At 42.2% G+C, this 15,814-nt stretch overlaps 1 protein-coding gene across 1 annotated transcript; it reads right to left on the bottom strand.

Annotated features, from left to right (window-relative positions):
* Window positions 1-1,733: 1,733 nt before the first annotated feature.
* SLC25A32 (solute carrier family 25 (mitochondrial folate carrier), member 32) lies at window positions 1,734-15,812 on the bottom strand. Its single transcript, XM_006760267.2, has 7 exons — window positions 15,659-15,812; window positions 9,168-9,318; window positions 6,340-6,425; window positions 5,595-5,755; window positions 5,102-5,215; window positions 4,412-4,557; window positions 1,734-3,283 (listed from the first exon to the last, which is right to left on the bottom strand). Exons 1-7 carry the CDS (start codon window positions 15,810-15,812, stop codon window positions 3,148-3,150), a joined length of 948 nt encoding a protein of 315 aa, XP_006760330.1. The 3' UTR covers window positions 1,734-3,147.
* Window positions 15,813-15,814: the final 2 nt, after the last annotated feature.

The following is a 15,814-nucleotide window of genomic DNA, read 5'->3' as shown; positions in this document are numbered from 1 at the left end:
GTCTAAGTTTAAAAACTTTGGCTTTCAAAAGAAATTTCAATCGTTGTACTATTGATATTTGTCTCTGTTGACTAATGAGTTTGCCAACCACTGGCCTAAGGGAAAGCTGAAATTTGAAGCCAGTCTGGCTCCTGAACCTGCACTTTTTCACCATACTGTAATGGCCACCTGTGGCTGCACGACCAAGGGTGATCTGGAGTTGGGGGGTAGGTGAAAAGATTAAGGAAAAGACAGACAAGAGAATAATAGCTGGGTCTCGGTGGGACGCTGCCTCCCTGATGAGGAGACGACGACAGCGCCCACAAGCTGTGTCTTTATTTTATAGCAGATGCCACAAGGCAAAGCAGGGGCATGATCACGTTGTTTAGTTTACAGCATTCTCGAGAGCTCCAATCCTACTCAACTACATGCACCTGAACTCTAGCACAAGGCACATGGGGTTACGTGTTTGGACCATAGGTTCAAGCTCACAACCACAGCCGTTGGCTATGATTGTGCTGGGAGGGCCCTGCCCTCCAGCTGGGACTTGCACGTGGCAATGAGAGGCCCCTGTCCTTTCATTAGTCCGAGGCTTGAACCTGGCCAAAAAACTGTAGCCGCGCCCCACAGCCACCTGTCCAACATCTTCTGGCCACTCATTCCCTCTACCCAAGTTAATTCCTGCCTCAGAGCCTTTGAACTTCCTATTTTCTATTAGTGTGTTTCCTCTTATTGTGGCTTACTTCCTCAGTTATGTAAAAACTAGAGGCTAGTGCACGAAGGGTCCCTAGGCCTGGACAGTGATCAGGGCCGATCGGGGCCTTCCGGCTGCTGGCCAGGGCCTTCCTTCATTCTGCGCCACCCCATGGTGGTCAGCGCATGTCATAGCAAGCAATCGAACTCCTGGTCTCCTGGTCAAACTCCCAAGGGGACCTTTGCATATTAGCCTTTTACATATATATATATATATAAAATTCGTGAACTCAGGGTGCGGGGTCCCTCAGCCCGGTCTGCATCCTCTCACAGTCCAGGGGCCCTCAGGGGATGTCCTACTGTGCTACTGCGGCCTAAGCCGCAGTCTGGCCTCCCTCTGTGGGAGGCAACCAGGCGGGCCAATCAGGGGACGGTGCTGCCCCCATCACCCCGCTGCTGCTGGCCTCCCTCTGCGGGGGGTGACCAGGCGGCTGATCAGGGGATGGTGCCAGCCGGCATGCCCCCCCCGCCCATTCCTTTGCTGCTGCTGGCACCTCTCCCCCAACCCCATCCCTTCCCTCTGCCTGCTGGCATGTGCCTTGGCTGGTCTGGCGCCGTCTGCTTGCCAGCCCCACCCCACACCGACTGGTCATTCCACCATATTATGCTTTTATTATATAGGATGTTTCAACTACATCCTCAAAGAGAGCTTTCCTGGCCCCAATCATCTTACTTAACAAAGCAACACTATTTATAACCCTGCTTTAGTTTTATTATAGCATTTAATATCTGAAATTTTATGATGCTTATTATTTGTATGTTTTTAGCACTCATAATAAAATGAAAGTTCCCTGAGGGTAGGAAAGTTGTCTGGCTTATTTACTGCTATATCCTCAATCCATGGTAACATACCTGGTACAGGGTAGGAGCGCAGTAACTATTTGTTGAAGGGAAATGAGTTCTTGTCTCAGAACTCTTATAGGGCTTTGTAAAAATCTTCTTGCATATTCTTAACTAAGAACGTAGTTATTTACTGTTTAGTTATTTATTCTGCAAGCATATATGATCTTAAAGGACAGAAACTACGTTTTATTAATTTGGGGTACATAGGAGGCATTCAAATAATGACACTACCTCTAAAACTCCAAATAGCAACTGCAGCTTGTCTTTTCATAGTGACCAATGTTAAGATTTCATATGAATTATAGTATTATCAGAGTATGAAAAAATACATCATATTTCATTTATAAAGTATTCCTGGGCATGTTACAAGAAATTATAGTACATGTAATTAGGTACTTATCATTTCACCTTTATTTTTAAAACAATGCCATTTTCAAAATATAAAAAAATAGAGTTATTTTCAAAGAACTATTTAAATATGGCTTTCAAAACCACAGTATTTTATTTACAACAAATAGATGGTAGTGCAATAGCTGTCATGGGTGTTTATGATAAATAAAAATATTAGCATTATTCTGGCATCCTTTTGGGGCAGAACTTTACATTTATAGATATTTACAATGACTCAAAGTAAAACCAATAATGACCATTAATGTAATTTGTACTTGAACCTGAATTTAAATAACCAATGTAGATTAGTCATTTATTTGAGATCTGGACCCATTTATACAAAACTGAAGTAGGAAATTAAAGTTTCTCAGCTATATGCAGTGTGTCAACAAACACATCCCAGTGATTCCAGAATCTATATAAGTTGATCTATTTGCAACTCCAATAAGTGATTTATATGCTAAATAAGGGCTGACACATCTGGATTCCAGTTGAGTTTTAAAATTTAAAATATAGGAGGTACCCATGCCAAAAAATAGTGGGATCCAGGATTACATTTTAAATTAAGAACCTCTGGAAATAAAATCAGTGATGGAATGACCACAGATATCAGATATTTCTCAAATTGGGAGAAGTACATAACTTCTCAAATTTCCCTAGTTCATATATTCCAACTGAACTAAAGCGCATGTACAGCAATTTTGTTTTTCTCATCAAAATTTCTCAATTCTGAAATGGTCTGGATTTGGGCAATATCTTTCCCATCAAATCCTCAAAGTTTAATCTACTCATGAAACAGTGATGACATTCTTACAAGAAGCTATTTTCTTGCTATTACAGTGGTCAATTTTAAAGCTAATCCAGGCAAATGAGTTTAGAAAAAGGACATTCATCTAATCCATTTAGCAAATGCTGCAAAACAGCTTCTACCTGAACAGTGGAGAACTTTGTAAAACTCTCCACTTGATGTCAGCTTTACTGTTGTGATAATGGCAGATAGTTCAGGCAGAGGTAGCCGAGTCCCACATATAGGGAAGGCAAAAAGCAGAAAAACATTGTGAAGATTAGTGGTTTCTTGACTTCTAATGATTACAGACCAATTTGTTTATGAGCTTTACATTTCAAACACAAAGGAGCATATTGCTGCCCTGGGCAGATGTCCTGCACTTATCTTCTTTTTGCTTACTTCTTCTCTTCTCTAAGGTCAAATAAAAAATGTGACACATTTTCATATACCACAAAGGTAATACAGCAGGCTGGAGTCACTCTAATCAAATTGGGAGCAATTCCTTTGTAAAATCCACCGATGCCTTCTTTCCTTTAGAGGGAAAAATAGATACATGCTTAGTTTCTGATATAGGTAGGCTGCAGATAAAAAGTTTAACTGACTTGGGGCGTGGAGCCAGCAATCAAGCCTCACTGCGATATAAGTCCATGTTTTCAACACCCTGCAATAATGTAGTTTGTGAGCCATTTGTAGGGGCTTACATTCCTTTTATGGGCTGGCTGAGGAAGAGAGGACAGGGACACCTCAAAACTTCACTGAAATGTGCTTTAACGATAACCATCTTTCAAGTGCCTTTAAAGGTATAACATACAGGAGTATTAACTGATATAATGTAGGCATTAAAAACCTCATATATTATATAAATGCAAGACAACAGTAAATATAACATATACCAAAATAAAACTTTATGTCCTTACTGCATAAAATAGGAATATGGCCTTGGATCTTGTCACTTAGATTCTTGATAAATATTTACTAAACTGAACTTAATTTAAACATGTTAAATATTCTGCTCTGGCCTTTTAGAAGGTGAATATGAGGATGTCTATAACAGTCTAACTATTCCCATGCCAAAGAACAAGCATTTCTCCCATACATGGAGACTAGTGCAATAAGCCCTCATTTAATGTAGTCAATAGGTTCTGCGACTTTAAGTGAAATGACATATAACAAAACCAATTTTACCATAGGCTAATTGATATAAACAAGAATTAAGGTCCTATGGCATCTCATTGACATTATAATGAAACAAAGTTATTCGAGGACCTATTATTTTTGCAAAAGTTATGGTGCCCATAGCAGATGTGGGGGCTTCTTAATTGTATTAAACCAAATCTTTTAAGACTTCCTTGAATATAGGCCATTCAAATATTTTATAACATCTAAATTTTGTTTTATTAATTTGTCAAAGCACTTTCACAGATCTCCTCTGATTTTTATAATCACTTTGTCAGCCTAGATGTTCTAATTTTACAAATCAAGCCTTAGAGAGATTAAGTCCATGCTCCTATATGCAGTAAATGGGAAGTGGGGAAGCAGGGGCCACCAGCCACGTGCTCACCACAGCACACTGGCCTTTGCTATAAAACTATGTCAACTGGACAGTTTGATTTGCAAGGTACCTCCTAAAAGCCCTTTTGATACACCACATGCTCTTACCTCCACGTCCTTGTGATAACATCCAACACACCCTTGTAAGACATGTGCTGATCCTGAAGACGAGCTCTCACAACTTGATATGGGTACGTTGCTGCTACAGCAAATATTTTGGATAGTGCTGCAACAGATATATATTCTACTGTGCTCTAAAATGACAACACAAAACAAGTGTCTTTCTTTGGACAGGATTTCTTTAAAAACATAAACATATAAATTATACAGGAAAACAAACATTTAAGTAGATCTGAAGTGAAAAATACTATTTCCCCTCTTAACACAAGTTTTGAGCAATTAAGGGTTTCTATTTTTTTAATCTATTTTTTTATTGCTTTCAGAGAGGAAGGGAGAGAGATAAACATCAATGATGAGAGAATCATTGATTGACTGCATCCTATGCGCCCCCTACTGGGAATCCAGCCCGCAACCAGGCATGTGCCCTTGACCTGAATCAAACTTGGAACCCTTCAGTCCTCGGCCGAGGCTCTATCCACTAAGCCAAACCGGCTAGGGCTAAGGGGTTCTATATTTAACATTTGTGTGTCATTAGCCTATAAAATATTTAACTATAAGTTAAATTGGTGGCAGAGTCAGTACTCATCATCACAATACTTCCAAAGTAAACACGACAACATTTCCATCTATTATATGCCCATAAAAGTAAATGTTACATTTTTTCAGGAATCATCTTACCAACTGGGCTTCTGGTAATCTATTGATGTGCTGATTGTATTTCAACTTCAACAATTCATATGCCATAAACTGAAGGGCACCATGTGATGTTCCAAACAGCCCAGGAACAAACCCCTAAAACAAACAAACAAAAAAAACAACCAAAAAAAGCTAAACTAAGCTAATTGCCAAACACCACAGCTTCCAGGGAGGGGAGTAAGGAATGGGTGACCTCAATGTGTGACTTATGTGAAATGGTTACTCGACAACGTTTTAGACAGTTCTCATTCTCACACCCACCCCTGTCATGATAATACATCTTAGGTAATGGGGACACACAGCTTAAAGTACAATTCCAATACTGTAAACTACATTTCACTTCCCATTATATTGTTTTGTGCCTAAGTTTGGCTTCTTTTTAGAACTGACTACAGCTCATTCAGAACTTGGACAGTAGAGCCAAGGGAAATTGCAATGGTCAATTATTAAAAATATATTGATAATAATTCATTACCTTATACAATCCACGCACACCTTCATACTTATATATTTTCAGAAGTGTATCAACCATTCCTTTATACTGCCGCTGGTGGGCGTTAACAACACTATCGTACTGTAACATAAGGCGAGTTTTTGCTACCCATAATGGGTTTGTAATGCAGAGAGTCATGGCTCCTAAAAGCAAATTAGAATATGATTACTCAGCATACAGGTATTATACACACATGAGGCAATTAAACAAGGCTACTAAATTATATAATTTGAAAAGTGAAATTATACTTTAACTGAAGGAACACTACATGGAATCATTTTAAACTATTAGAGATTTATACTTTTTCTAAGTTTTACTACCCTGTGACAAGTAAAACCTTTGAAATCTATCCAGAGCAGTGGTTCTCAACCTTCTGGCCCTTTAAATACAGTTCCTCATGTTGTGACCCAACCACAAAATTATTTTCGTTGCTACTTCATAACTGTAATTTTGCTACTGTTATGAATCATAATGTAAATATCTGATATGCAGGCTGGTCTTAGGTGACCCTTGTGAAAGGGTCGTTCGGCTGCCAAAGGAGTCGCGACCCACAGGTTGAGAACCCCTGATCCAGAGTAATCAATAAGAATACCTGCTTTTTAAGAAATTTCATGTGATCACTGATGAGTATAGTTAGATAAGCACATTTAAACTCTGGTGTTCAAAGGTAAAAAGGCAAATAAAATAATAGTGAAAATATGACATTTTAAATTTCACACTGTCTTACCAGCTTGGGCAGCTGAGACAAGGTATTCTGTTGCCTCTAACCTTTCAGCTCTTCCTTCTGTCCTGTATGATTTGATGGCATTGTAACTAAAAGAATAAAACATAAGCAGTTTAATAAGTATTTCAGTAGGTGTCATAAAGCAGTAAAGTCTGTTTTAAAGTGTTGTGGCCCTAGTCAGTTTTCTCAGTGGTTGGAGCACTGGACCATGAACTGAAGGGTCCTGGGTTCGATTCAAATCAAAAGCATATACCTCGGTTGCAGGCTCCATCCGGGGCCTTGTGAAAGGCAACCAATTGATGTGTCTCTCTCATATCGATGTTTCTCTCTCTCTCTCTCTCCCCCGCCCTTCCACTCTGCTAGAAATCAATGGAAAAAATATCCTTAGGTGAGGATTAACAACAACAAAATAATAATCCTATATAATAAAAGAGAAACATGTAAATTGACTGTCCCTCTGCTACGCTCATCAGCTAATCAGGAGTATGCAAATTAACCTGATGTAGATGGCAGGTTAATTTGCATACATAGGTGTCAGGCAGAGAGCAGAGCAGGAGAGCCGGCGGAGAGTGGAACGGCTTGGGGAATTGGCTCCCCAAGCTGCCAGACAGAGAGCAGAGAGGGAGAGCTGGCGGCTTGGAGGACTTGGCAAAGTGGGAGGCCATGGGACAGAGACAGAGCAGGAAGGGAAAACCAAGATCACGGGGAGCACCAGGAATTCTGGGAATAGTAGTTCTGGTGGCAGCCCCAGGACCGGAAGCAAAAGCACAGAGTGCGGGGAGCACCAGGAATGCTGGGAATCGTAGTTCTGGTGGCAGACGGATCTCCTAGACACTAGAGCAGCGGTTCTCAACCTGTGAGTCGTGACCCCTTTGGGGGTCAAACAACCCTTTCACAGGAGTCACCTAAGACCATCAGAAAACACATATATAATTACATATTGTTTTTGTGATAAATCACTATGCTTTAATTATGTTCAATATGTAACAATGAATTAGAGCAAATGGAGCCTGGAGCAAGTTACTGTTGCGGTTGGGGATGGAGGGAAAGCAAAGGTGAGAGACATAAGTAAAATCAGAGTGTCTAGGAAAAATTAAAGGGAAGATATCCTAAAACTTCCAGGAAATCTCCACCAATGAAGCAAAGAAAAAAAAAGCCTCTATTATTCTGTGAGCAACAAACCAAACTGGGTTGGGGGTCTCAGACAATTTGCTCATATGATTGCAAAGACAGAAACTCCTGGATTGGAGAGGGCTCCCAGATTGGAGAGGGTGCAGGTCGGGCTGAGGGACCCACCCCCTTGCACAAATCTTCGTGCTCCGGGCCCCTAGTAATAAATAATAAAATGAAATGGCATGTAACTTAATAATGCCTCAAAAGTAAGTCAATGAATAATGCAGCCACAAAATGTGACCTTTTTCAAGAATGAATTTACTGGAATGGTTTACTGTTAAGATTATGCCTCTTCTTTCCCCAAATATATATGAGTAGCAATATATATATAAAATATTTTAATGATACACTCTTTAATTAATAAAAACGACAGGGAAAACCAGAAGGGGGTAGGTACAGAGGTGGTCAGTGATTGGGCAAACAAGGTAAAAGAGACCACAAAAGGCACCTAACAAATATGTGCTAACCATCTGTGTTCAGGTGCTATGGTTGGCAAGTCTAGTAGATAAAGATAAACTCCTAATGGATCCTTTCTAACAGACTAACAAGGACCGTAGGCGGCAGCACATAAATAATCATAATAAGAAATAACACAGACAGTATCCTAAGAGATTGAGAAACTATTACTGAGATCACAGAAAGCTTTGTGTAGAAAGTGGCATTGGCTGAGTATGGAGACAGGTATAAGTCACAATAGGGAAATAGATGAGCATGAGCAGAAGTCATAATAAGGGTGACTGGGGAGACAGAGAAAACTGAGCCACATGAGAGTGGCAGGCTGACATCTGGGCTTTATTTGGCAGAAAATAGAAAGCCACTAGCATGTTCCTGAGCAGGGGAGTCAAGTCAGCCTATTTGCTCTAACTCCGATTTCCACTTTCTCTTGAAAAAAGATTTCAGTGAAGTAAATCTCTCCAAGCGTTAACAATACCATTCTAACGTGAAACAAGTACTGTTTCAACAGATAAACCTTCCATGGCTTGTTCTTAGAAACTGTCTTTGGAGAACCTACACAACTCTGAAACTCCTAGTAGCATGAATTTTATACATATAGTTTCACTCTTCTAAGTATGTCTTAGAACTGAAAATAAAAAATACTTAAACAATACTAAAGGTGAATTTTATTTTGCAGGGAGATGATGCTTTGTGCCCATGCTCTCACACACTCAACAGGCTGCATGTGCTGCCACAGGCGCTTGCTGTGGCTTCGTCAGCAAGCATGCAATAGCAGTTATTGCACATGTGATGATATCTTACAGGCTAAGGATAACGGAAATGAATGAGCTGGGAAGATAATGAAGTAGGTCAAATAAGAGGTAAGAAGGAACACGCCTCAAACTCTTTCAGCTAAGCACTGGCTTTTGCTTTCCATTTTCAGCAAGATTTTCCTGTGGTGTATGTTCCTACAGGAGTCCCAAGATCTGTTCTCTTCTGCTCTTCCAGCTTCATTATGAATCATAATGTTTTTTGGTAAGCCATTTTCCTGAATTCATCTCACAGAAATGGCTTTTATAAGAGTGTTTCTCCATTTCATCTCTTCGCCTTCTTCCTGTTAAGAACTTTCTGCCAGACCAAAAAGGGTCTTTCTGACCCTTTTAATTCAGAGAAACTGATTAAGTGACTCATCTTGCTTTATTAACTGATATAGATCTACTTACAAGAAAAAGTAGAGTCCCCAGGATAAACCTGCACCCCACACATTTGGGGTGACTCCTTGGTAAAGTCCTCGTAATCCTTCAAGTTTCCAAATGGTAGTCAAGCAATGCACAATTCCTTTATATTTCGGTCTCAGTTCCAATCCATCACTCACTGCAGTAAAAGATACACAAAGTCAGGTGAGAGCAAAGTTCAAGTTGTGAATCACATATAAACATAGATGTCACACATTCATATAAAGGAGATAAATTCAGAAGAAAAACCTATTTAGGTAGAGGAAATTATTTTCCAGGATTATTTAATATTTTGAAAAACACATTCGTGAATTTATTCATGTTTTTATTGAGGGCATACTGAGCATTCAAATAATGTTGTAGGAAGTGTTGGAGTAGCAGCTCTTAAATGACCAATAAGTCTCTTAAGTAAATAGGTTTCAACACACGCTTTGTACAGATATCCAAGATTAAGGATTCAAATGATCAAAAATATTACTCAAAAATAAACTGACTAACCCATTCAGCCGCACCTGTCATTGTTTGACCTCCTACAATACTACTATCGTCTAGTTTCACACTACACTCTCCTGCTTGTCCTCTTATTTCCTTATTTCTTTTTTTGGCCACTAAATTTCCTTTGCCTCCTTGTCTTCTGCCCATCTTTCAAATGCTGACTTTTATCAGCAGCCTTTCCACTCAAAAGAGATAGTCTCTCAACTACTAAGTAGCTTCAAAGGCTGTCCCCGTGCTAGTTCCTACATCTCTAGTCCTATTCTTAAACCCAGACCTGGCTTCCAATTTTCATGGCATAAAAGATGTGTCAATCTGGCAGCTTCTTAACCTTCTGGAATCATTTTCATTTTCACCTTTAGCATTTTACCCCTTAGCTATACCAAACTACCCCACTTACGGTGGGTGTCTAACTAACAGCATATGCTATGGAGTCAGACTCACTGGGTTTGAATCCCAATTCTAACACTTACTGTGTGACCCTGAGTAAGTTATTTGATAACTCCGTAACTGAGTTTTCTCATCCATAAAATGAGAAAAATAATAGAACCTAACTCTGAAAATTACAAAGGATTACATATAAAGCCCTTAAAATCCTTCCTGGCCCATAGCAATCACTCAATAAGTATTGGTTTATTTATGCTACTGGCTCTTGTAATACTGTATCAAAAGTCAACTGTATACTATTCTTGTTACTGAACTCTGCACTTTGGTTTCTTGCTTAGGTTTTCAGGGTATTTTAGAAAATTACTATTTTTATACCTCATTTACATTCTTCTTTGTTGGGGTTCTCTCTTCATTCCTGATGACCAACCAACCAGGATAAAAAATATTTAAGAAGAAAAAAGTTATGTTGTTGCTGACATGTCCTATGTGATTAAGCCTACGATGGTTGCATCTGTATTGAAGATGCACAGACTTTTTTCTTGTCATTATTCTGTAAACAATACAGTATAACAACTAGTATTATCAGTAACCTAGAGATGATTTAGGGAGGCTGTGCATAAGTTATATGCAAATACTACATCATTTTATATCAGGGACTTGAGCATCTGGAGATTTCGGTATCCATGGGGTAGAGATGGGAGGCAGGGGGGAGAAATTCTGGAACCAATCCCCTGCAGATACCGAGGGACGAATGTATATCTTAAAGTTAGAAGAGATCTCAACAATCACCTTATCCAGCCTCCCACCCAATACAAAAATATCTTCTAACCTCTATCATCCAGCCCCTGAACCACTTTCATTTCTGAGCACCACCAATTTGCCAGGCCAAAATCTGCTTCCCTGTAATTTCTATCCAACTTCTGATCTGCCCTTGAGATCAACATATAATAAGGCAGCTCCCTTTCCCACATGACAGTTTTCTAAATACATTAGGCTCCTCCCCCACTCACCCATCTTCCCACCAAGCTAAACTAGTTCCTCTAGTCATTTCTTATATGAACCAATTTCTAATTTTTCTACTACTCTGGATATCTCTGAGTTTTAACTCGCATTTGACTCATGGAAATAGTCCAGATTTGATTTAATGGTACATTCAAGACTAACACCCCCTGTCACTAGATACTATAATTTTATTATAAGGGTTTAATTTTACAAAAGCATAAAATCTACAGAATTAATGTTGATGGCCAACCAACTATTTTGATTTCACTTGTCCATTTTGCCAAAGTTTCCTCTTTTTTATCACCATTTCACAGTCATACTGGGGGCTTTATTATTACAAAGCCCTGCTATATCCCCTAGGCCAGTGGTCGGCAAACTGTGGCTTGCGAGCCACATGCGACTCTTTGGCCCCTTGAGTGTGGCTCTTCCACAAAATACCACGTGCGGGCACGCACATACAGTGTGATTGAAACTTCGTGGCCTATTTGCAGAAGTCGGTTTTCAGCCTGAGCAAGTCTATTTTGAAGAAGTGGCATTAGAAGAAGTGGGGACAGGAGATGCGGAGTAGGCGGGCCACGGGATAGGCAGCACGGGGGGGGGAGGGGGTGCCAAATATCAACAGTACTTAAACTATATAAGTAGGTTAATAACAATGTAGTTTAAGTTAAATAATTTGGCTCTCAAAAGAAATTTCAATCCTTGTACTGTTGATATTTGGCTCTGTTGACTAATGAGTTTGCTGATCACTGTCCTAGGTCTTTAATTTTGTCCTCCCACCCAATTTCAATGCCCTTATCTGTCACCTCAGCCCTACTGGTCTCCTATTAATCTCCCATTTCATCAAGATTACCAATCTTCTCAGGTCCAAGAATTCCCTTTCCTCAGGCATGGAATGCTCATCACACACTCTTTTTTTTTTTTTTTTAATATATTTTTATTGATTTTTTACAGAGAGGAAGGGAGAGAGATAGAGAGTTAGAAACATCGATGAGAGAGAAACATCGATCAGCTGCCTCCTGCACATCTCCCACTGGGGATGTGCCTGCAACCCAGGTACATGCCCCTGACCGGAATCAAACCTGGGACCCCTCAGTCCGCAGGCTGACGCTCTACCCACTGAGCCAAACCGGTTTTGGCTCATCACACACTTTTAAACTCACTAGGCAAACCACGCTATTCCTCAATCATTATCTCCACTGACATCTCTCCTGTTACTAGACAAAAATTTGCAGTAGATACCAAGTCAGATAGGCCAGCGGCCTTAGCCAAATCCAAAATTCTTATCTTCATGTACAAGCCACTGTTTACCAGGGATTCCTAGACGTAGAAGTATGGTGAGTGGTTAAGTGCCAGAGGGTTTTAGATTACACTGCCTGGGTTCAAACCACAGCTCTATCTCTACACACTTGTGGCTTGGGCAAGTTGGTCAACTTCTATTATCCTCATCTGTATAATGTAGAAATAAATTCACAGGGTTGTTCAGAGCAATCAGTGAGATAATGCACAGTTCACTGTCTTGCTCCTAGTAAATTGCTCAATGAATGTTATGTCATAATTTATTTGTGCATGCCTCATATACTCCGTGGAAATTATATGCCTCTGTGGGTTTTCTCCAAAGGATAATACTCCATAATTTTCACCGATTTTTCCTTCATAGAATGGCTCCTTACTTCCTGCCCAACTTTCAAAATATTAGTCCTTCTAGAGCAGTGGTTCTCAACCTTCCTAATGCCATGACCCTTTAATACAGTTCCTCATGTTGTGGTGACCCCCAACCATAAAATTATTTTTGCTGCTACTTCATAACTGTAATTTTGCTACTGTTATGAATCGTCATGTAAATATCTGATATGCAGGATGTATTTTTATTGTTACAAATTGAACATAAAGCACAGTGATTAATCACAAAAACAATATGTAATTATATATGTGTTTTCCAATGGTCTTAGGCAACCCCTGTGAAAGAGTCGTTCGCCCCCCAAAGGGGTCGCGACCCACAGGTTGAGAACCATGGTTCTAGAGGAACCTTAAGATCTAATGGGACCTTTGTCAATACAGATACATATGGCTATCAGCAATCTATATATCTTTAAAAATATTTTTTATGGATTTCAGAGAGGAAGGGAGCGAAAAACATCAATGATGAGAATCATTGATTAGCTGCCTCCTGCACTCCCCCTACTGGGGATCAAACCTACCACCCAGGCATGTGCCCTTGACCAGAATCAAACCAGGGACCCTTCAGTCCCTAGGGGAAACTCTATCTACTGAGCCCCAGTGGAGACCAGGACCCTGAGAGAGCACACCCTCCAGAACCGAGAAAGCAGACCCCCCACCGAAGAATACTCCTGCACAAGAACAGGAGAGACAAACACCAAAATCTCTCGGATGAGACAAGGGCACCCAACAAAACAGATAAAATTCACCAGAGCTCACGTTCTGGTACCTCTGCTTAAATCACCCGCTTCACCTTCCTAGTAGTTCTTATTCTAGCTTTCTGAGTGTCGCCGTAATCTTCTATAATAATAAAAGCATAAATTGCAAATCGACTGAACAGCCGAACAGCAGAACGACCATCCGGGTGACCACACTATGACACTTTACTGGCACCAGGCTGGCCAAGGTGGGTGCGATACAATTGGTCGGGGCCTGCCATCGCCCCACGATCACCCCACAGAGGGAGGCCCAGGCCACCAGGGGTGGAGTGATTAATTGAGGGGGAAAGGAGAGTGGCGGGGGCAGACACGGGCAGTGCCAGGCCAAGGCAGGTGCGGGTCGGGGGCAGGCCGGCTGCCAGCAGCTGAGGGAAGCCTAGGTGCCAGCAGTCAAGGGAAGGAAGGCCTACCCTTGCACAAATTTCATGCATCGGGCTTCTAGTCCTAAAATAATTCCCAGGGGATCCCTTTTCTGCCCCTGCTCTACCTTCTAATCTCCTGAAACCTTATGGAAACCAGGGCAGGAGAGTTCCACGACCCTATGTTACAGGACCTTCAGAACTGCCCTCCAGAATCACTCAACAATTTAACCAAAGAACAAGCAAGCTCTCATCTGCACCCTCGTGTGGGACACATTTCTTCAAGGAGATTTCCAGGATTACACATACCAGGAAATCCAGTTATACCTAGAGACCTCCTCTTTTACATGCAAACCCAAAGCCCCGAGACCCTTCTAGTAGCATCTCCCCTTCGAAGGGGTGACAATGCCCCAGTGAACACCCCAGAACCACAGTGGCAGGGGAAAGCCTGACTGGGTGCTGGACATGTCATCCTAACCAGAAACCCCCTCAAAATACATCACTACTATCCTGTACCTAGGGACTCGGTGATTAAGGCTCTGGACTCTTCCCGCACTCCCCCGAGGCCTCCCCTTTTCCTCCGAGTTAGAGGGGAGAACAACCCATTTCTCTCTCACGTGGGTGTTTCCTCCTCTCCCTCCCTCTTATTCTAAAATCAATAAACACATCCTCCCCTGAGGATTAAGAAAAGAGCACTTGGCCGAAACCGGTTTGGCTCAGTGGATAGAGCGTCTGCCTGCGGACTGAAAGGTCCCAGGTTCAATTCCGGTCAAGGGCATGTACCTGGGTTGTGGGCACATGCCCAGGAGATGTGTAGGAGGCAGCTGATCGATGTTTCTCTCTCATCGATGTTTCTAACTCTCTATTTCTCTCCCTTTCTCTCTGTAAAAAATCAATAAAACATATTTAAAAAAAAAAAGAAAAGAAAAGAGCACTTGGATTCTACCCACCTACTCCTTACCTATAGTGTGGACCTTGCACCATACTACAGGCCAGCGGTTCTCAACCTGTGGGTCGCGACCCCTTTGGGGTCGAACGACCCTTTCACAGGGGTCGCCTAAGACCATCGGAAAACACATATATAATCACATATTGCTTTTGTGATGAATCGCGATGCTTTCATTATGTTCAATTTGTCACAATGAAAAGACATCCTGCATCTCAGATATTTGCATGACGTTCAGAACAGTGGCAACATTACAGTGATGAAGTAGCCACGAAAATAATTTTATGGTTGGAGGTCACCACCACATGAGGAACTGTATTAAAGGGTCGCGGCATTAGGAGGGTTGAGAACCACTGCTAAGCGATAAAAAAGCCAACCTTCAAGAAAACTCTGCCGCCTCCTACCTGCCGGAGGTGAGCGAGCACCGCGCACCTGCATCCTGCTCTCCGCGGGGCCGCCACGCACGTGGCCGCCCTGTGCTTCGGAAGCACCGTCCCCCGCGAATGTTCTGCCCGAGTGGAGGGCTGTGCCCGTAACGTGCCAACCCCTTCATTTTACAAACCAGGCGTGGAGTCCCACCTGGTGCACCGTGGGGACCTGCCTCTGGCTTTTCCACCTGCGATCCCCACCCCTGACTCCTGGGGAACCCCGGCGGCGGCGGCGGCGGCGGCTGCATCTCTTCACCAGGCCCCCGGCTTCCAGTCTAGTCCCCGCTGAGCCCGGACGGAGCGCAGCTTCAACGCTCGCCTCTTCGTCCGGAAGGCGCCGGGGGGACCCGGGCCGCCCTCCTGCGCCCTTTTCATCCCGTTTCGGGGCGACAACGAGGAAGAGGAGCCCGGGGTCAGCGCGGGGTCTTACCGGCGAAGCGTATCTTCACCAGGTCCAGCGGGTGCAGCGCGAGGTTGGACAGGACCCCGCCGCTCACACCCGCCACCAGGTTCTCGTACCGGACGTGGCGGAACACCGTGCTCAACACCGACGACCCGGGCGCCGGCTGGTCCTGGCCCGTCATTG

The sequence above is a fragment of the Myotis davidii genome, unplaced genomic scaffold (genome assembly GCF_000327345.1).
Source record: "Myotis davidii unplaced genomic scaffold, ASM32734v1 scaffold497, whole genome shotgun sequence".
Classification (NCBI taxonomy): domain Eukaryota; kingdom Metazoa; phylum Chordata; class Mammalia; order Chiroptera; family Vespertilionidae; genus Myotis; species Myotis davidii.
The sequence above is the reverse complement of the archived record's forward strand: the minus strand, read 5'-3'. Positions and strand labels throughout refer to the sequence as shown.

What these genes read in the sequence shown, in the direction of transcription:
- SLC25A32 (XM_006760267.2), bottom strand. Translation starts at nt 15,812, where the DNA reads ATGACGGGCCAGGACCAGCCGGCGCCCGGGTCGTCGGTGTTGAGCACG. An exon ending in GATTACCAGAAGCCCAGTTG is followed by an intron (nt 4,558 to 5,101) that starts GTAAGATGATTC and finishes TTGTCATTTTAG; the next exon opens with AGCACAGTAGAATATATATC. An exon ending in GTTATCACAAGGACGTGGAG is followed by an intron (nt 3,284 to 4,411) that starts GTAAGAGCATGT and finishes TTCCCTCTAAAG; the next exon opens with GAAAGAAGGCATCGGTGGAT.